Genomic DNA, 21,452 nt, shown 5'->3' on the forward strand with positions numbered 1-21,452 from the left:
GTATAGCATTAACGGGACATGTTCTGCTAAATTTTTTACATCTTTTCCATAAATTTATCAATCAGTTACCCCATCAAATAGTACACTAAAAGATGGGTGTCTGATTTTAACACATGTGTTTTCTACTTCACGTTAAGGACCATCACCCAAATATTCTTATTCAAAGTTTTGAGTTAAATTGTCCTTATTTTATAGTGGTTTGCAATATAGAAGCAAAATTGTGTATCACAGTAGTCCATTGACGAGTATGTGGGGTGGTAACTACCCAAAGACATAATTCAGGCCTAAAATAGTGTTATGAGAAAAACACGAGCTTTCACCCGGTATCATAATCTGCATTTTATATAATGGGATGAAGTGAGGGGATGAGGCTCACAAACCTTAAAATGAGCTATTCCAGAAATTACTGGCACCCCCAAATTTTTACTATAAATTTTTGGGAATTCTCAGACCAAAATATTATCCAAAAAAATGGGAATTCCCATTTTGAAAAAAAATAATGCTTCAAAAAATTAGGAATTCCAGTGTCCCTAAAGAAGACAAGCAATTTTATTTTTGAGGGGTGGAGGGGAATTCCCAGAGCAAAATGTAGTGAAAATGTTTGGGAATACCATGTCTTCTTTTAGGGGAGTGCCTTTAATTTCTGGAATAGCCCCAAATGTAAGCTCTTTCCAGAAATGCTAATGATCTGTAGCAACCCCATCATCTATTTAAAATATTACGTAACTTTTTTTTAATTTGAATCAGGTATCCATGTTTTGAGAACCCTTATCCGATGGATCTGCATGAGTCTCCTATAACCTGTGTGCAATATTACGCTGACTGTCCTACCGATCTTATCCCTCATCTGTACTCTGCGGGATCCAACAACCTCAACCGTAAAAAAGCTGCTTTCAGTAAAAAGGTGAGTGAGTACCTTATGAATTGAAATACTTTAATTTTCTCTGTTCATTATTCAGAATGCGACACACTGATTTTTTATACAAATGCGTCACCTGTAAAGCTCATACTTTAAGGCGTTATGGGCTAGTCCAGTTGAAGTCCATACACCCCCTATTGAAGACATGTCCGTAATCTCCCACACAGGGGGTGTAGATTTCAAATGGAATCGCCCATTCAGGTATCCACATTTCAAATTCACACTCCCTGTATGGAAGATTAAGGTCATGTCTTCCATAGGGAGTGTATGTATTTCAACAGGAATAGCCCAATCACTTCTCCATGTGAAAGTCTACAATATATATATTACATTTGTAGGAATAGTTGAATTGTGAAGGTGAAGGATAAATCTATACAAGTCTGAGTAGGTATTTTTATCTTATGAAAAATCACCTAAAGGGAAGAAAACAGCAGTGTAGTGAATAGGTGATACTCCATTAAATTATGTGGTGATTTAAGTGTCTGTAAGAACAGGGATCTCCTACATGGACTTAAATATCAAATTCTGTCATCAGGGATGCAAGTTTTCTGTTCTTTTTACGGATTTCCGTTTTTTCCCCCCGAATTTGGATCCGGAAACCGGGATTGTTTTTGGATGATTTTCTTTTGATTTACCGGTTTAGCGAATCACTGATTGTGTCTTTTACTTTGTGATCAACAGGTTATTGACAGATAACACACCCATTGGGCTATTCCAATTAAAATCCACACTTCCCCTGTAGCAGATTTAGCTCGGGTCTTCCACAGAGGGAGTATGAGTTTTTATTAGAATAGGCATATTGGGTAGCTTCCATTTGAAATACTCACTCCAGTTGTAGAAGATTATAGGTAGCCATAATACAGGGGGAGTATGGATTTCAAAATGATTAACTTTGACCAATTATATTTGAAAAACATACCCCTCTGTAGAAGATATTTCCAAATTCTTCCACAGGGGTAGTATGGATTTTAAATGGAATAGCCCATTGCATTAATTCATTTGCCTATTCTTTCATTCCTTATATCTCTCTTTCTCTTGTCTTTCCCCTCTGCTTTTCTTTTTAATTTAATATGATTCGTTTTATTTGGCCATGTTGAAGAGTTAAGCCTTTGCATGATAATACTATAGCTAGAACTGCAAGATGATGTTTAGTTCAAATGTTGCCTTTTCTTTTGTTTTAGAATTGGCCAGTAAAAGGTGGCGGCTGGGGAACAGGAGGTAGCAGTGATCAAGAAATAGTCATAACTGGGTAAGTTTATATAATACCATTTACATAACAACATGTTTTGGGGAAAATATCAATAAAATACAAAAGAAATAATCAAAAATACAAAACAAATAATTACTATGATAATCAGTATGAGAGATGCTTCGTGTGACACACAAGTTGTGGAACTCAATGAAGGTTTTGAAAGGTGGAAGTATACTTCTTTGCTTTTTCCATCATTTTAAGTGATAATTTTGTTATAAAAATATCAAAAATCACTGGATTTTTTTAATTGTTTATGAATCAGGTTAATAAATGCATATCACTTGTTGCTTGTGAAATTATACAAAATAATGCACTTGTACTGAGATGTTCATGCACCTAATGCACTCCCCCATCTGAGGCTCGTGCATCAGACACATCAACATCTACACATGCATTATTTGTACAATTGCACTCCCAACAAGTGATACGCATAATTTATTAACCTATAAATTTAATGTAATGTAATGAACTTGGTGCTCTTCTAAACATTTAGACTTGCATCTCAAGAATCATAATTTTTAATACTGAATTCTCTAGGTTCCCTGTAAAGAAAGCCTGTACCATTTTTTTCAGTGAAAGAATCAATAGAATGTTGAAGAAGCCACATTAATTCTGAGAAAATTCTGTTGCGTAAAATGATCTGTCACAGCAGGTTTAATTCTGCTTGACCTGTTAAAAATGTTCAATTTTGCACTTCTGAAGTACCTTTATCTGTAAATTTAATGTTTTCATATTAATTCCCTCTAATGATGTGTCTCAAACACCCCTATTTTGGAAAATGCAATGCTCCCAGAGCAATTGTTATAAAGAATATTAGGGAGGGGGTCATTAGATTGAACAGGGTAATTGCAAAAAATAACTCCGACTCATTTATAAGCATCATGTATTTATACGAACTAAACATGTCTGGCACAGGTCTTTGACTCTCTACATTACAGTGATATTGCACTTCCCAGCCGCCATCATGGGGAGGGGTTATATTTACACAAAACGGCTGATATAGTCCATATTGCTCTGGGTGTTTTTGCATGCGAGAATTATGGCACACATCTATGTAGCTGTAATTGCTGGTTCATATATTTATGACATTCTCTGCTGTCATTGGGCATTAGAATCCGATGTTCAACGATCCATTAATTTGCCGTGTTTAACTGTGTGGCAGTTTTCCTATTAATATATTTTGTTTTTTATTCAAAATAAAATTGTACAGATTCATTTCATAGAAATACAAATAATATACAAGTGTTCTCAACAATTGTCATATATTTTCTACTTTGGGTATGAAATACCATTATATGACTCTAAGTGAAATGCACAATCACTGAAAAAAGCAGATTGTGTTTCATATTGTTGGCTGCACAAATGTCAGCACAGACAATGTGTTTTGCACAGATTTTTAAGGGTTATTAAATGCAGCAGTAATAACTGGCAGTTTGATGTTAATATATATTAAGTTTGGCTCGGAATCAGTACATGACAAATAGTGAATGACTATGAGCTAAGCATTTTGTGCTGGTTTATTTTCACTAATAAATAAAATATATTGGCTATTCTAGTTGAAAAACATATACCCCCTGTGAAAGACACAACCTTATTCTTCCACACAGGGAGTGTGAATTTCAAATAGGGTTGACTCCATTTGAAGTACACACCCCTTGTATGGGAGATAAAGTCATGTCTTCCATAGGGGGTGTATGGACTTCAACTGGAATAGTCTTATAATAATAGAGTAATTATGTGTTTTGATAATCTAAACATTCTATCTGTGAAATAGGCAGATTTCAATCTTGCAAAAAAAGTTGAAAATCACACCAAAAATTTGTATGTTAAAATATTAGTTTCCACAGTATGCCATGGTTAGAAAGTCTGTTTCAGGCCATCATGATGTACACTACTTGTTTACTGATGTTAAATACAAGTAATATATACTTTGTCTGCTGTTTCTCAACAATTCAGGATGAGTTAAGAGAATCTTGCAGCTGCCTTTTTAATGTGTGGGTTGGTGGGAGCACAGCAGGAAGGTGGGAAGTTGTTGTTAGTTGTAGGACAAGTGCTTGATTAAGTCCTTGATCTTGAAGTTTCGAGCAGATGCAAAAAATTATAAGTAATAAAATTTACTGGACAAAAGCAAATAATAAAAAACAGACAAAAATGACTACATGCTCTTCCATAACATAATAAAAATGGAAATGGACAAAAATGAAAAGCAGTACATAAACATTTAAGGCAATGCATAATTTTCTTTGGGGCAATTTTTTATGCCGCAGTGGCCAAATTTCTTTATTATTTCCCAATATCTTTAAAAAACCACCCCATGCCAAAATAAAAAGGAATGCACTAAAGTGTGAAAAAAAAACTACATGCATGGTCACCTGAGCTAGATGCATCTCATTTTATACCTGTTCTTTCTTTTTTTTCAATTTTCAAAAGATAACCAAAATTCTTCTCGATTTTCATATTATACATTCTGCATGTTAATTGTAAAAAAAAAAAAAGGTAGTGCTGGAAAAGTTAGTGATAAGAGAACAGTAGTTCTTTGACTCAGTCCCAAAAAGTCCTGGGCTCAATCTACTGAAGTTTACAAATAAATAATTACCAATTATTCATACCAGTATTGCATTGGGATAATCCATTTAAAATGTGCACTACCCCTGTGGAAGATTTTGGAAATATCTCCCACAGGGGGAGTATGAATTTCAAATGGAATATCACATTAACCAACTCTATTTGAAACTCACCCTCCCTCTGTGGAAGATTCAGGATTGATCTTTCTCAGAGGGTATTTGAAATTCAAATGCAGTTGCATAATGTGTTCATTCTATTTAAAATTTATACCCCCCCTGGAAGATATTTCCATAATCTTCCACAGGGGTAGTGTGGATTTCAACTGGAATAGCTCATTGAATTATGGGATTGATGCAGTGTAGTGTTTAAATCCTGGTGGTTCACCTACCCTGCCTATCATGGGAGAACAGTATCCAAATTATTGCCGCTTTAATTTGATGTATTTTTCCTCTTTTTTTTCGCAGGCATGCGGATGGCACAATAAAGTTTTGGGATGCTTCCCAAGGTAAGTCAATCATGTGTTTTTGTAGTGAATATTTAAGGGACCGTTCACAAACACTTGTAAGGGGGGCCTGATGCAAAAAAAAAATTATCATAAACAGTTTTCGGGCCCCCCTTTACAGACCTCGAAAATTTCAGGGCCCCCCCTTTTTGACATGAAAATTATGGGTCAACCCCATAGTTAGGTGAAAAAGTTCACTTTGGTGACCACTCTCTGGCTAGTAAGGTTTGACGATTGATTAGACTTCTATGGACCATTTAGAAAAAAATAGCCACCATGTCCCTCGCGAAAATCCGGCATTTTTAAGCTAGAGGCCAAAATCAAAATGGCGCCACCACCATTTTGAAAATTTAAGTTTTGAACCAGAGCACCTATAATCATGCACAAAGACACTTTTTCGGATATGTCGAGTACAAGGATTCCGATTCTGACATTAGTTTGACATTACGACATCATTTTCACCCAGAAATCCAAGATGGTGGCCGGCACCATCTTGAAAAATTTAGTTTAGAACAAGAGGACCTTAAATCGTGTACAAAGACACTTTTTTTGGATAAGTCGACCACGAGGATTTCAAATTTGACATTACTTTGACATTACGAACTCATTTTTACCCAGAAATCCAAGATGGTGACCGCCGGCGTCATCTTGAAAAAATAAGTTTTGAACCCGATTACCTAAAATCGTGTACAAAGACACTTTTTTCCAGTAAGTCGACCCCAAGAAATACGAATCTGACATTAATTTGACGTTACAAAATAATTTTTGCCCAGAAATCCAAGATGGCCCCCATTTGCTAGAGCGTAAATGTGATTTTTGAATGGAAGCAGAAGCATAAATGTGTCATTTCCGCCTTATCTGGGGTTCATGTCCCTTGGGGTTTAAACTGCCTTATCTTGGGTTTACATCCCTTATCTAGGGATAAGGTGCCTTACCTGTGGTTTAGACGGCCTTATCCTGGGTTTACGTTCCTTACCTGTGGCTAAGATGCCTTAACCTTAGCATATCGCAGTCTAAACCCAGATAAGGCATCTAAACCCCAGATAATGCGCCGTAACCCCAGATAAGGGACGTAGACCGCCAATAAAGCAGTCCAACCCCCAAACAAGGCGCTTTAACCCTAAATGAGGAACATAAACCTAAGATAAGGCATCTAAACCCCACATAAGGTGCCCATAACTCTAGATACGGGTCGTTAACCCCAGATAAGGGTCGTAAACCTCAGATAAGACATCTAAACCCAAGATAAAGGCGCCTTAACCCCAGATAAGAGCGTAAACTCAGATATGACAGTTTAAACCCCCGATACGGCGCCGTAACCCCAGATGAGGGACGTACACCTCAGATAAACCAGTCCCAACCCCAAATAAGGCGCCTTAACCATAAATAAGGAACATAAACCTAATATAAGAGAAGTAAAACCCAGACGGCGCCTTATCTGGGGTTTAAACTGCCATATGTGAGTTTACGTCTCTTATCTGGGGTTAAGGCGCCTTATCTTGGGTTTAGATGCCTTATCTGAGGTTTACGACCCTTATCTGGGGTTAACAACCCTTATCTAGAGTTAAGGCACCTTATGTGGGGTTTAGATGTCTTTTCTGGGGTTTATGTTCCTTATTTAGGGTTAAGGCGCCTTATTTGGGGTTTAGACTGTTTTATCTGGGGTCTACGTCGCTTATCTGGGGTTACGGCGCATTATCTGGGGTTTATATGCCTTATCTGGGTTTAGACTGCGATATGCTAAGGTTAAGGCATCTTAGCCACAGGTAAGGAACGTAAACCCATGATAAGGCCGTCTAAATCACAGATAAGGCGCCTTATCCATAGATAAGGGATGTAAACCCAAGATAAGGCAGTTGAAACCCCATATAAGAGACATGAACCCCAGATAAGGGAAATGACACACTTATGCTTTTGCTCTCATTCAAAATCACATTTACGCTTCTACCAAATGGGGCCATCTTGGATTTCTGGGCAAAAATTATTTTGTAACATCAACTTAATGTCAGATTCGGATTTCTTGGGGTCGACTTATCGGAAAAAGTGTCTTTGTACACGCATTTTAGGTAATCTGGTTCAAAACTTATTTTTTCAAGACATACCGGTGCCACCATCTTGGATTTCTGGGTAAATATGAGTTCGTAATGTCAAAGTAATGTCAAATTTGAAACCCTTGTGGTCGACTTGTCCAAAAAAAAAGTGTCTTTGTACACGATTTTCGGTCCTCTTGTTCAAAACTAAATTTTTCAAGATGGTGCCGGCCACCATCTTGGATTTCTGGGTGAAAATTATGCCGTAATGTCAAACTAATATCAGAATCGGAATCCTTGTACTCGACATATCCGAAAAAGTGTCTTTGTGCATGATTATAGGTGCTCTGGTTCAAAACTTAAATTTTCAAAATGGTGGTGGCAGCCATTTTGGATTTTGGACTCTAGTGAATAATGACGTCTATTTCGCGAGTTACATGGTGTCTATTTTTTTTCTAACTGGTCCATAGAAGTCTAATCAATCGTCAAACCTTACTAGCCAGAGAGTGGTCACCAAAGTGAACTTTTTCCCCTAACTACCATAGTAAAGCATATAAACTCAATTTTTCCAGGAAAATTTGTGGTCATTTTTTTCAGGGCCCCCCTTAGGAGGCTCAAAAATTTTCAGGGCCCCCCCCCCTTACAAGTGTTTGTGAACGGTCCCTAATTACTGACATTGATTAAATACTGTTAGGCCAATAATAAAAAAAAAAGTTTAATTGTCCAGATGTTGGGTCGGTCAATCAGGAAAAATTTATACAGCAATACAAATTGCTGAAGTGCTTTAATTACAGTAAATTTGGAAGTTTTTATATTAAAATTCAGAGACCTCTGATTTTATTCCGAGTTCACTGATCGAGCTATTTGTCTTGCATCTTATTTATACGTCCCAGCAGCATGAAGCTTCGCTCAATAATAATACATAATGAGCTAATACACGTAGGTGCTGGAATGAAGTAGCAATTTTCTTCGTTTTATCCTATTTGTTTGCCTCAAAATTAAAAGGGGACAATTTGATCAGTGAAAACTTGTAGATTCTTTATGCAAATCACATACTATGGTTTTAAGCAGCCACCACTTGGAAGAGATACTAGAGTTTACTATTAAACAAAATTTATAGTCTGACAGATGGAAAGACCATCTGAAGTTTAAAACCAAATTTTGTGTATCATTTGAAATCAACATGCATAGCAGGAGGATATAAAAGTTTTACTTTCTGTATCTTTAACTCCATGAGATCTACCTACCTATTGGTCAAAAAGAAGTTTTCAATATCAAATGGACCAATCAGCAACATTGTTAGAATAATTTCACCACACAAAAAATTGGGGTGAATTTTGATTGGTGATTAAAATGAAGATATCATGTAATTGACCAATTAGAGGCAATGTTAGATCGGCAGGTAGTTCTCATGAGGTTAAAACATACTAATTGTTGTCCTTTTTTTCTAACCGCAGTAATGCTGCAAGTACTGTACAAATTAAAAACATCCAAAGTGTTTGAGAGAAGCGAAGCAGGCAAAGAGCCTGGATGGAGCGAGGAGCCATTACGCAATACAGATGATGAGAATGTGTACAGATAGCAGGATACTGGCTGTAGCAGGTGCTAGCGGACATGTCCTGCTCTATAGATTCAGCCGGGTGGACACTAATACAGAGTTACCGGTAAGTTGCAAGAAATGTCACGTAATTGGGAGAAAAAGTGATAAACATGTATGAGTCTAAATAAATATTGTTCAAGGCTTACATAATGTCCTTATCACTTAAACCACCAGAATTCAAATTCTTAAAAATCAAGGAGATATATTATAAATGTTGATTTTATTATTAGGAAAAAAAATAAAGCTTATCTGATGAATAATTTTCGGCTCATATCTCAATATCCTGTGTTATTTTTTGTGTGTTTTTTGTTTTGTTAATACAAGGGTGGGGGCAAGCAAACTTTCTAAAAATGTTATCTAACCTGAATTCTGACCACTCCTTCATTGCTAGCATAGACATAAAAATATACAGCCCATTCACCAACAGGCAAAGTCCCCATGCTTTGTATGCTGAGAATTATCGCTTGTGCATGTCTAACAAATCACGCCAATGTTGCGTACCTTCCCGAGAGCACATTGTGTGTCTTTGCGTTTAAAACATACATTGTGTGTCTTTGCGTTTACATACATACATACATAAAAGTATGCTTTATGTGAGTAGCAGTTTTGTTTCTCCCACTTCAAATGATTGGTCCTCAAAACAGGTGGTGCTGGGAATTCACCTCTTTGGGGTTATTGGTCTGTATCTCTTTAGTTTATGATTGCTAGTAAACAATACATGGTTTGATGGGAAATAGGGGAAACTATTATCCCTGAGGTTCTTTAATACATTTGTAAATTCATGTTTTCTCATACGGAGAAGAACCATGATACAATATTAATGCCAAGTCCTACCTTCGTTGATCAAAAACACACTTATAAAGGGAGTACAAAGTTTTGTCTCTAACAATGATGATATAGTGAACAACTATCAACCAGTAAGATAGGTTATACTGGGGATAGGTCAATCTACTTGGGTTGTGTCAAGTTGCGATTGACCAATGAATTGTTGTCATTCTCTCATGAATATGTATGTGGTGTAATAAATTAAATTTATCAATCATTGCTAACATTGCTTATTAATGAAACTATAATAAATATGATGAATTTTTTTGCAGGTTTTGGAAATCGCCATAGTCTATGAGCCAGATGAACCAGACACACCCGAAATGGAAGCACCACCTCCACCCCCACCCACACCATTAAAACGCAATACCAGTACTGTGAGCTCAAGAAGTGTAGACAGCGCTAGTCTACCCTCTACCCCCAGAGATAGGGAAGCAACCACTAATCCCGTGGGGAGTACCAGCTCTGGTGAGGGGGTCAAAGACAACGTCCCGAATTTGAGAGTCAAAGGGGGCGCGCATAAGAGGTCAGCGGGATTTCAGCCCGACTTGTGTTGCCAGCTTCTCTGGGTGGACGGGGAGGCACCGGCAATGATCACTTGTCTAGAGATCAACTCATGTTATGGTCTGTAAGTATTATCAACACACTGTAAAGTGTGCTGAGGCTTAATGGATCAACGTCTAGGCGTTGTGCCTGTGCGTAGCGCACTATAAATCACTGCGCTTTTTTTTATTATTATTTTTTTTATCAGCAAACTATTCACACTTGGCACGGATCTGCAATTTTGCTACCAAAATATGGTCTCCCTGCAAATGCATGCGTAAAAGTGCATTTTTATTTCTCACGATTTTCTAGCGATGCGCCAGAAGGATTTTGCAAAGTGTGCGTAGTAATTAATGCATACGTTTGACAGGTGTACGCACACACGACACATACTTTACTGGTAGAACTAATCATTTTGAGATGGCCGTGCAAAGGGTTAATAGGCTGCATAGTTTGCATATGAACAGGAACTTCTTGAATTTGAAAACAAGAAGTAGCTATAGCAGGCAAATGTATTTTTTAATGTGTTCAGTGCATCCTGGAGGAGCTTTAATTGACTAGCCTATTATCATAGTAAATTGGTCAGTATTTTGCTAATGGTCAGTAAAATAACATGCAAACTTAAACATAGATGATTAATGTTCATTTAGAGACAACCTGTGGTGTGAATGACATGAGACTGTCATATGTGTTTGTTCCTTCACATTGCTACACAGGCACATTCACATTCACAACCTTAAAGGAAGTCTCCGGCAAAAAATTATTATTATTATTGTTAGAAAAATTATTATCAAGCACAAATCACATGGTTTTATTTAAAACAAACTCATGTTGTCCGAAAAAATTAATAAAAATAGCCGGCTCTAAACGTGGGATATTCAAAATTCCTGCGCCAAAATTGTCTAATGCAATGACGTCATGGTTATTTGTGCTCAATTGTCGCCAGCCTTCATTGTAGTACTGGGACGTCATTGCACTCGACAATTTCGGCACCAGGGAATTGCTGGAGACATCCTTAAAGGTAGCATGCAAATGTGAGTGAAGTTGTCACATACAGTATGTGGATTACATATTCAGCGATATGAGCATGTGAATCTAAAGTTAACTTGATTGATTGAGTGAACAGTAGTATGTGATGTCATCAGCACAGTGCATCTACACCTGCATCTTTACTAAATGTCATCATTATGTTACTCAACTTACATGTTTTTCTCTCCACCATAGCATGGTATTTGGCACTGTTACTGGCATTGTGATTGTGGACATCATGCAGAAAACATGTCTACTCAACATGGGAACTCCGGACCTGTACGGGTCCTGCGATCCTTATCAGAGAACGCCGCGGTCTCCCAAGAAAACCAAATCGCAAGGCTTAGGTGATATTGTAGAGCAATGTATGGCTGATCCAGAGAGGTGTAGGCCTAATACAGGGAGTGGCATGCAGGAACAGGTTAGTCAGCAAGGGTGTAAACAGACCTGCCAACTGTCCCTCATTTGGGGTTTACCAAAGTGGAAATGAGGGACAGTCCTGTTTTCTGAAAATTTCAGTGATGGCAAATTTAAATGTAGAACAGCAGCAAATGATGCTAATTTCACTTTCAAAGTTTGCTATAGCATTCTCTTTACTCTATTGTGATAAATTCAGACCTGCGATAAATTCAGACCTGCAAAACCTTCTGTTAATTCTGAAAGTATTGCACACCTCAAGTCTTTGAATTTTGTCGGCACCTGGTTTGTGTACATTACAAGGTTTTGGCCTCAATGTCCCTCTTTTTGACTACGGTAGGTTGGCAGGTCTGTGTAAAGTTTGACTAAAATCAGCGGACCAATTCTGTTGATGCTTCTCCTAAAGCTCAGATTTACAATAGTCAATTTTGATTCTCCTTAAAAGGGAAAAAACGACTTAAACTTCCTATAAACCATGGACGTGAGAGTTCCTCGTTTCCACAGAATTTTTTGTGTTTTGGTTTTTATTTGTTTTTATTTGTCCCAAACCTTAAATCCGTGTTTTTATTGGTCTCAAACCTTAAGTCCGCATTTCTGCCGGGTAATGAAGATAATACAATGTACGTTCCTCTGCGTTTTTGTACAAATGTATGAATGAGACTAAATTGCTGTTGTGTGCATAAGAGGCTATATGATACTATCGTGCACAGTAACAGTCTATGATCGCCAAAAGTTCACATACAATTATACAATATTTATGGCATGCACACCTCGCATTTTACTAACGTTTGCTCTGATTGGTCCTCACTATTCAGGAGTGTATGAATATATATGAGTGCTCCCACGGATGTTAAATAAACTTATGATTATAATACAAAATGTGTATTTTATCACAAGTACATTGAATATTATGTAGATAAAATATAGGAATATAAAAAAATGGTCAGAATACTACTTGTCTCAATTTTGTAACTACTACGTATACTACTACCTAACTTTTTCAATTTCAAACTTGAAACTCTGTTCTTTCTTTGCAGAATGGTGTATGTACAAGCCCAACTGGGGGTGGTGGTGGCGGCGGCGGGGCGAGCAACACCTCGGCCCGGAGATGCGCAACAACCACGACCCCGCCGCACAGCTTAAGCGTAGTAAGTCGCAAGGTTCCCGCAAAGTGCTGAAGTCACAGTCAACTCTGACCGATACTGGCAATGGTGAAGGTACAGAACCTTGATGCAGGCTGCATGGGTGGACTCCTATGTATAGTAGCAATCCTTTACCTATTACACCTTTGTTTCAAGCGGACATTTTATAATTTACAGCACAAATTTTATCATTTAAAGGACAAAGTCTTATTAGTGAACTATTGCATGACATACATCTATGTTTGAAGCACATGATGTGCAATTTGTATGAAAAATTAGAATGCTTGTTTTTAATTCTTGGCAGAAAGGGTATTTACATCAGGATTTACATGTAAGAGAGTGCTATGACATCAGTTTTATTTAGAAGTTAATAACTGCGCATTGGTTGTTTGGAAGGCATTGTGAAAAATCAAAACATTTTGCCTTTGGAACCAAGGAATATTCCGAGGTCCAAAGCAAAATGTTTAGATTTAGATTAGAGAGTGCTATGACATCAGTTTTTATTTAGAGGTTAATAACTGCACATTGGTTGTTTGGAGGGCATTGTGAAAATTCAAAACATTTTGCCTTTGGAACCAAGGAATATTCCAAGGTCCAAAGCAAAATGTTTACATTCACAGTGCCCGACATATTACCGATGCAAAGTTATTAACCTCGTTCATAACCGCCACTTTCATCTCTTCACTTTACAAAACAACACAAAATTTTCCTAAGAAGTTTGTGAAAATAAACAATTTTTATATATTGCCTTTTCAAAAATCGAATTGGCTAAAACAGGACAACCAATAACAGAAGTGCGAATCACAATCTGTGCAAATATGGTAGCGTGCAATCCAAATACGGTGCCCAGCACATGCGCAGTCTGTGTATGCGGTGCGTGCAGGAGGTTACTAATATTTGTGCTGACAGAGCATCTAGGTGCGCTGTTGAATATTAGTAACGGTGTTCCACGTTTGCATTTAGGCAAATAAGTGAAAATGATTTGATCATGTGTATCATGTTTATTCATGAGGTTATGAATTAGTTTTAGGCGTGCAGTAAAAAAACAAGAATTTTGTTTTCATAAAATTTGCAGAATGTATGTTTCAAACAAGGGTATGTCATGCAGTAGTTCACTAATGTGACCTTGTCCTTAAAAACATAAATGTCCTATATACCTCAATGCTTAAGAAACATAGGTGACTCCTTCTTTTAAATAACCCTGTGATTACCAGTAGCAGTCTTACTTTATATATTCTCATCTTTGATTTTCTCCTCTTCCTGGTTGCAAAGTTTTACATGTTCTGTCTGATACACTGAGTTGATATACGTTTTGCATTTAACCCCGATTTAATTGATATTATTTAATCATGATTTGAAATGAGTTCTGTATATATAAGTGACTTTTATTTTTGAAGAGTGGTGATGTGGTTAATTTTGCAGCAAACAATGTTATGGATATTTTAATGTGAGGTATGCATGAGTGAGTTGTGGGATGTGCGGTTTGATGAAAATAAAAGCTACATGTTTTTAAAAAAATGTTTTAACTAACCAGCATGGGACTGGAATTAGGCTATTCCGGTTGAAATCCACACTGATTTAGATGAAGTCTTCCACAGAGGGAGTATAAGTTTCAAATAGAATAGACAATTGGGTAACTTCCATTTGAAATACTCACTCAGTTGTGGAAGATATAGGTAAAGCCATAATACGGTGGGGGGGGGGTGAGTATGGGTTTCAAAATGATTAATTCTGACCAACTACATTTGAAAAACATACTCCCCCTGAAGAAGATATTTCCAAGATCTTCCACAGGGGTAGTGTGGATTTTAACTGGAATAACCCAGTTAAACAAGTGCTGTTCAGAAAAATGCTCAATTCATAAAGCATGTGTGCATTTAAATTATTGCAAGCCATACCATGGTGGAAAATATCTGTGTTTTGATATACAGTGGGCAAAAGAATAAAGGTACAAGTTATGTTCACCCCTGTATATCCTAAACAAAGAAAAATATGTCAAAATTAAAACAAGCTGCCAGTACATGTACCCTGTTGCTCTGATTTAAACCTCATGTGTTGAAATTGGTTGAATTCAAGAAATGGTGATCAGATCTAAAACCTAAGGAAGCTAGGAAGGAACGAAATCAAAAGTTGCACTTTTATGTTCTAATCATTGAAAGCACTATGCGAGTTTTAACAAGCTTATCTATCGAAAGCACAGCACTAGTTCTTGTGGTCGAGAATGTTTTGTGTACAAATCAATAGGACATGCAATGGAGCAAACTGCAACTTTTGAATATGCATTTTCCTTGGGTTTTGGATCATTGTGTAATTTCTTGAACGATTTCAACGAATGAGGTCTTAAACCTGAGCTAAAAGATATCGCTATTAAAGCATTTTCCACCCAGAAGTGGCAATGACGCCAAAGCATTGAGGCAGCTGTTTCTCGCACACATCTATGCAGCATCTTTAAGCATGTGTGTGTGTATGCCAGTGCTTAGAACGAACCCTGGCGATTTGTAGCTGCGCTCAATGAAATGCGCACTGACGTCTTTGCCACATCAGGGTGGAAAATGCTTTAGCTGCTAGGTTCTAATTATGAGATATGTCTTTGTTTAGGATATACAGGGGTAAAAATAACTAGTACCTTAATTATTTTGTGCACTGTACTTACCAGGATCATCAGTGATTTGCCAGACCAGAACAATCCTAATATTAATTAAAATTCAAGATTTTTGCATTTTTGGAAGAAGCATAACAAATGTGAAAGAAATTTGATGGGAACAAAATCTGATACCAAAATTATTGTAGAAAATATTACGCTATTGAGGCCATCATATTTAAAAGCCATGGTTTTACGGAAAAGGGGAGAAATTTCGTGGGAATTAGAAAATGGACTTTTGCAACAACAGGCACAATTTAAGCTTATTTGGGTCTGATTTCCAATGTACATTCAACAGAATGCCCAAACTGATTAAATATTTCACTGAAATTTACTTTAAATTTTATCATTGCTCGCTTCACTGAAATTTAATTTAAATTGATCATTGCTTGCTTTTAGGGGTCATATATTTGCAGTTTCGTGACTTTTTTCGGTTACATAGCCGATTTTGTGATGTGCATTGCCATATTGGATTAATTTTTTCAGTGTTTCTATATGAAAAAAAAAGATTTCCCTAGAATGGGTAAATTTTTATGATTACTTTTAGAAAAATGGAAAACAACACAGAAAATGTAACATTTACACTACAGATGCACAATGTCAGTACTTAAGTAGTCCTTCACGTCCATGATTTTGCGCTGGAATCAGGTATAGGTGTAAATCAGGCATCCGCAAATCGCGGCGTGTGCCACTTGTGGCACACTGCAGGTTTCCGAGTGGCACCCTTTGATTTAAAAATAAAATCGGGAAAATAAAAATTTTTTGATAATTTTTGAAGTGTATTTATGTTTATCTATAATATAACGTCTATTGAAATAGTTGAAAACAGGAACAAAAACATGCCAGTAGATCCCTCCTATACCACTTTCAATGGCCAAAACCCACAAGCTTCCGGGCTCCGTATGTGGACCCTGCCATTGGATTTGTCCCTGGCCGCAACCAGTGGCCCTAAGGCGGGACACTGGACCCACCCATGAGACGCTACGCTCTATTTGATTCGAGGCACTTTATATTATTTCATTTTTTTAATGCAGCACTTCATAGAATCTATTTGAGAATGCCTGGCGTAAATGTGTGTTTATGTGTTGGGGGTATGCGTATGTGGATGTGTATTTGTGTGCGGTACTAATTTACTGTTTTTAGACTTTCAAATATATTTTCATAGGCAAAGTATAAACACATTAAAAGGCTATTACAAGAAAATTATCTTGTTCCGCCTGTACATTTCAATGTAAAACTGTTACCATGGTAACCATATTTGTAAACACTGCATGAACAAATAATAGTCATTAGGATCTCAACATGCTGTATATCACTATGCGTATCAGTACAGAACATTGAACTTTGTGATATGGGGATGAGGTTATGATGAGTTGTTGCACCAACTGCTCTGCACAGTAAATTTTCCTAGATGTTAGCCCTATAACCTAAATGCACTATGGTAAAAACTGTGAATGAAATAGAATAACGTACACTTTCTTCCATGGTGGTATTAAAAACGTATGCTTAGTTAGTGGGAATGGGCAATTTAGGAGCTGAATCTAAAGTAGATTGTCTTAATCTTGTTAGATAGGAATGATCTTATTTCTTGTTTTGTGATCTACTCCAGTAGAGTACCCCCTCTCAAAACAAATCACATTTTATGATATGAAGTTTCAGTATACAAGATGCATTTCATGAAGCATTATTAGAGCATACTTTATATTTATATTACACCAATTTTGCACAAGTCTGTTCTTTAAGTTCTATATACTGGATGAAAAGTATGTTTGATAAATATGAGAAAAACATGAATGAAAAAAAAACCCTTGCAGTTATTGTTTTTGTTGCTACATCTATTTAATTTCTAATAATTTCCCCTTTATATTGCATAACCTACCCCCCTCCAAATCCTATTGGTTGGTGCCAAAAAGATTATAGGCTAAGTTTGAGATTATTTTCATCCCGAGATCTTCCATTTCATGTACAAGGGAGTCCAAAATATGCTGGCCTGTTTTCAAACAATGGTACCTTCCACCACTGTTCAATGTGGCCTAGTTGTTACTGTTCTTTGCACAATAATTTGATTGAATGAAGCAAATTGCAGTCTGATAGTTCATGGGCCACAAAAAAAGTTCATTATTTATGTATTTCTGAACTATCCTAACCAACCATGTTACAGCATCAAATTTGGCATGAATTTGATTAAATTCTATGACCCCATGATGATTTTTTAACACCTTCATAAGGTTGCAAATATTTTTTGAGGGGTTTTGGATGGTGAAAACAAAAAAAATGAACCACCATGAACTTTTCAGGCTGCTCTTTGTATATTGTAGTATTGTTAGTACCATATTATAATAATAATTGTGTGATACAGTAGTAGACACTGCACTAAACCGGGTTTAAATGGGTATAACAGGTTTAACTTATGTGTCAAACCAGTTTATGTTGCTTTTATCATCGGGTGAGCAGTTGGTTAACATGCTATTGGGATATTCCAGTTGAAATCATACCCACTGTAGAAGACATGTTCTTAAATCTCCCACATGGGGTGTAAATTTCAAATGGAGTCCTCCATTAGGGAACCCCATTTGAAATTCACACTGTCAGTGTGGAAGATTATAGTCATGTCTTCCATAGAAGGTGTATGGATTTAACTGGAACAGCCCATTTTTGTTGCTCTAACCATTTTTGGTTTTACACCAAGGTTTGGTTGCTTTTACTATGGTTAAGTAAGAGCAATTGCTCCTTTAAACCTGTTTATACAAGTTTATAACCTAGTTAGTTTTGCCAGCAGCTTGTACCTCTGACTGCTATGTCTCCTCACTTTTTCTGTTCCTTTTATCTTGCTTGAATTTTTCCTCCTTTTTGTTCAGAGCAAGTTTGCAGGTTACAGTGCTAGGGATTAAGTAATTAATACATAAATTACAAGAGTTAATGAATTGTATTGAAAACTGTTTTACATTATGCCAGTGATGGTATTACTTGTTACCCCATTTTGTTTCAGTTGTCCATCAAAACTGATTTGACTGTTGATCAGTAATTGTCAGAAAAACTATGTTTAACAGTTGGATTGATTGATTGATTGATTGATTGATTGATTGATCGACGATTGATCGATCGATCACTCAATTGATTGAAGGTAGCCCTAATGAATCAATAATAAGGACAAGTAATTCCATTCATAAACTTGATGCCATTGTTTTATTTCAGATTATTTATGCTACATTTTCACAATATACCATATCATGTATTTTTAATGGATTATGAATAATGATTGATAACATTGGTCAAGTTAAAATAGTGAATATTCTCAGCCATCCAGTCGTTAGAATCACAAGGTTTTGAATTAAATCAAATACTGGAACTTACATTTTTTGCAACTTGTTACGTTGCGTCTGAAACCCAGCCCAGCGGGTCAGTTGCCTGATGAAGTCTGATGGTTTCAGACACAACGTAGCAAGTTGCAATAAATGTAAGTTGCAGTATTTGATTTAATTCAAAACCTTGTGATTGGTCAAGTTAATTCATGAAATTTTGATGAAACATTGCACCATTATATTTAACTATATATCTATATGTAGCTATAAATTGACATATATGTTATTTTTTTTTTTATTGATTTATATTTTTATGGGGGAATATAAAGAATGTAGAAATCTATGCATTGGGAACAGTCTTCAATATTGGTGTTGAAAGGCTTTTGTATTTCTGTTCAAGTATACATTAGTCACATCACTTTCAAATTGACAAAAATAAATCATGCAAACAATTACCTCAAATATTTGACAGTGATCAAAAAATTAGGAATGTCAAGGTATAACTAAAAAGTATATTTTGATTTTTAAAAAATGTGCTTAAATGGAACAATAAGTAAGTTGCTGTCATGTTTATAAGGAGAGAGAAGTTATACAAAATGTTTTTTTGTTTTTTTCTAGTTGTTCAGAAATGTCCGTCAGGATAGAGATTGGAACACTTATTGTTCTGATATGCATGTTTGTTTGAGCTTAGCTAGGGGCCAGTTTCACATGGATTTACAATGCAAAGCCCACCATAAGCCTATGTATCAAGCTCAGAATCAGGATGGGTTCAGAGACGTTCAGTGGCTGGTACATGTAAAAGGATGCTAACTGCAGTGCTGCACTATACTTTGTTTGATACTAAATAGGCAGGCCTCATAAAGCTGCAACTCAACATTTATATATATATATATTATATTTTGAAATTGAATTGAATTAACAATTGCATTTCTGTGACTCAATGAGCTATTCCATTTAAAATCCACACTTCCCCTGTGGAAGATTTTGGAAATATCAGCCACAGGGGGAGTATGAATTTCGAATGGAAGGAACACATAAGGCAGCTCTATTTGAATTTCATACTCCCTCTGAGAGAGATTCAACCTGAATCTTCCACAGAGGGAGGGTGAGTTTCAAATGGAGCTGCCTAATATGTTCATTCCATTTGAAATTCATACTCCGACTGTGGCAGATATTTCCAAAATCTTCCACAGGGGGAGTTTGGATTAAGACATTACCTTAATCTTCTAGACACGGAGTGTGAATTTCAAATGGCGTTACCTGAATGGGTGACTTCCATTTAAAATATATACCCCCTATTTCTTAGATTAAGGTCACGTCTTCCATAGAGGGTGTATGGATTTCAACTGGAATAGCCCATTACATCATAGGCATGAAACAGTTTGAGGTAATCCAAAGTTTGGTTGATTTGGCAATTTTAAGTTTGAGAAGTGAATTATGTAAATTGTATTGCTGGCCCTGTTAGTCCTCTTGCAGCTGTATAATAGCTACAAAAATGGGTGATTGGGAAATTTGCAGGTTTCAAAGAGGGGCCTCAGAAACTGATTATGGTTTGTAGCTGTATTGATTCAAAAATAGGGGAAAACGGGTACTTTGAGATCAAGTGTTCTGTGTTTCTTGCATGTTTCATCAAAGTTTGGTAATTTTCTTGTCCAATGGACTTATTGTGACAGGGAAAATTGAGTAGGGTAGATTGTTTTCTTCATGTGTACACAACACTTCATTTGCATCCACACTTTACACATGCTATAGTTTGTAGATATAGTTGCTATCAGTCGTGAAACAATACATGTTTTCTGAAAACAGGAACTAGTAGAGGACTCACATAATAAGATTCCTAAAGATGTAAATATATTTTTGTGGATCGATAGATGCCATATGGTTCTGTTGCTCATTGATTGATGAGAGAATGATGAAGAGTTGCAAGTTTTTTGTGCAACTTGTGCAATCCAAGTTTGGTTATCATAAGCATGGCCCAATGATTACAGAGGGAGGGAGTACAAATTGCTTAAAAAGTACCATTTGTACAGGAAAATTTTGTTTTGCAAATAAATGGCATTTTGCGTGGAATTATGTAAAAAAACGTTTGGCAGAAATAAGCATTATTGCTTGGAACATATAACAATGTGTTATTAGGAATGTGCAGAAATTCCCAATATGGAAATTCTTGATGGAAATTCCCATAAGTTGAAAAATATCTGGGAACATTGATGTAAGGCCATCGCAAGGGTATATGATATTTTCTAAAGGCTTACAATTATTTTATTTTGTTTGACTTTGAGCAGAAGACAATGCAAAATGAAAACTCTTTATATGATGATGTATATCTTTTTTGGAAAATGTTTTATTTAGTTTTTTGCACAAAATAATCAAATTATTTGGTGAAATTTAAATTGGGAGAGGTGGAAATATCAATGGGCCATGGTGATATATGCCATTAGTTGTTGGCTATCTATCTATCTATCACTTTGGTTGACATGCTTGTTTCATTTGCATGCTGCGTCTTGTCTTTTCCCCATGCTTCAGCACTGGACCATGGCAAAGGTATGGATGATAGAGGACAAACACATCATCCCTGATATTGCAAAACGGTGAACCCATGCCGAGAGTGAACATAACAATTTTTGTAATAGGCCTCATTGGATGTGGATTGGGTCCGATACTTTAATTTAGTCAGATGCAAGG

At 36.5% G+C, this 21,452-nt stretch overlaps 1 protein-coding gene across 1 annotated transcript in view; it reads left to right on the forward strand.

Moving 5' to 3' along the window:
* The window catches only part of LOC140156918 (syntaxin-binding protein 5-like), a 104,379-nt gene that overhangs the window by 39,961 nt on the left and 42,966 nt on the right, over positions 1-21,452 (forward strand). The window contains 10 exon segments of the mRNA XM_072179960.1: positions 748-904; positions 2,101-2,168; positions 5,201-5,241; positions 8,726-8,778; positions 8,780-8,932; positions 9,966-10,321; positions 11,461-11,686; positions 12,720-12,789; positions 12,792-12,899; positions 21,294-21,311. Coding sequence (XP_072036061.1) covers positions 748-904; positions 2,101-2,168; positions 5,201-5,241; positions 8,726-8,778; positions 8,780-8,932; positions 9,966-10,321; positions 11,461-11,686; positions 12,720-12,789; positions 12,792-12,899; positions 21,294-21,311 — 1,250 coding nt within the window.

The sequence above is a fragment of the Amphiura filiformis genome, chromosome 7 (genome assembly GCF_039555335.1).
Source record: "Amphiura filiformis chromosome 7, Afil_fr2py, whole genome shotgun sequence".
In the NCBI taxonomy this organism is placed as follows: Eukaryota; Metazoa; Echinodermata; class Ophiuroidea; order Amphilepidida; family Amphiuridae; genus Amphiura; species Amphiura filiformis.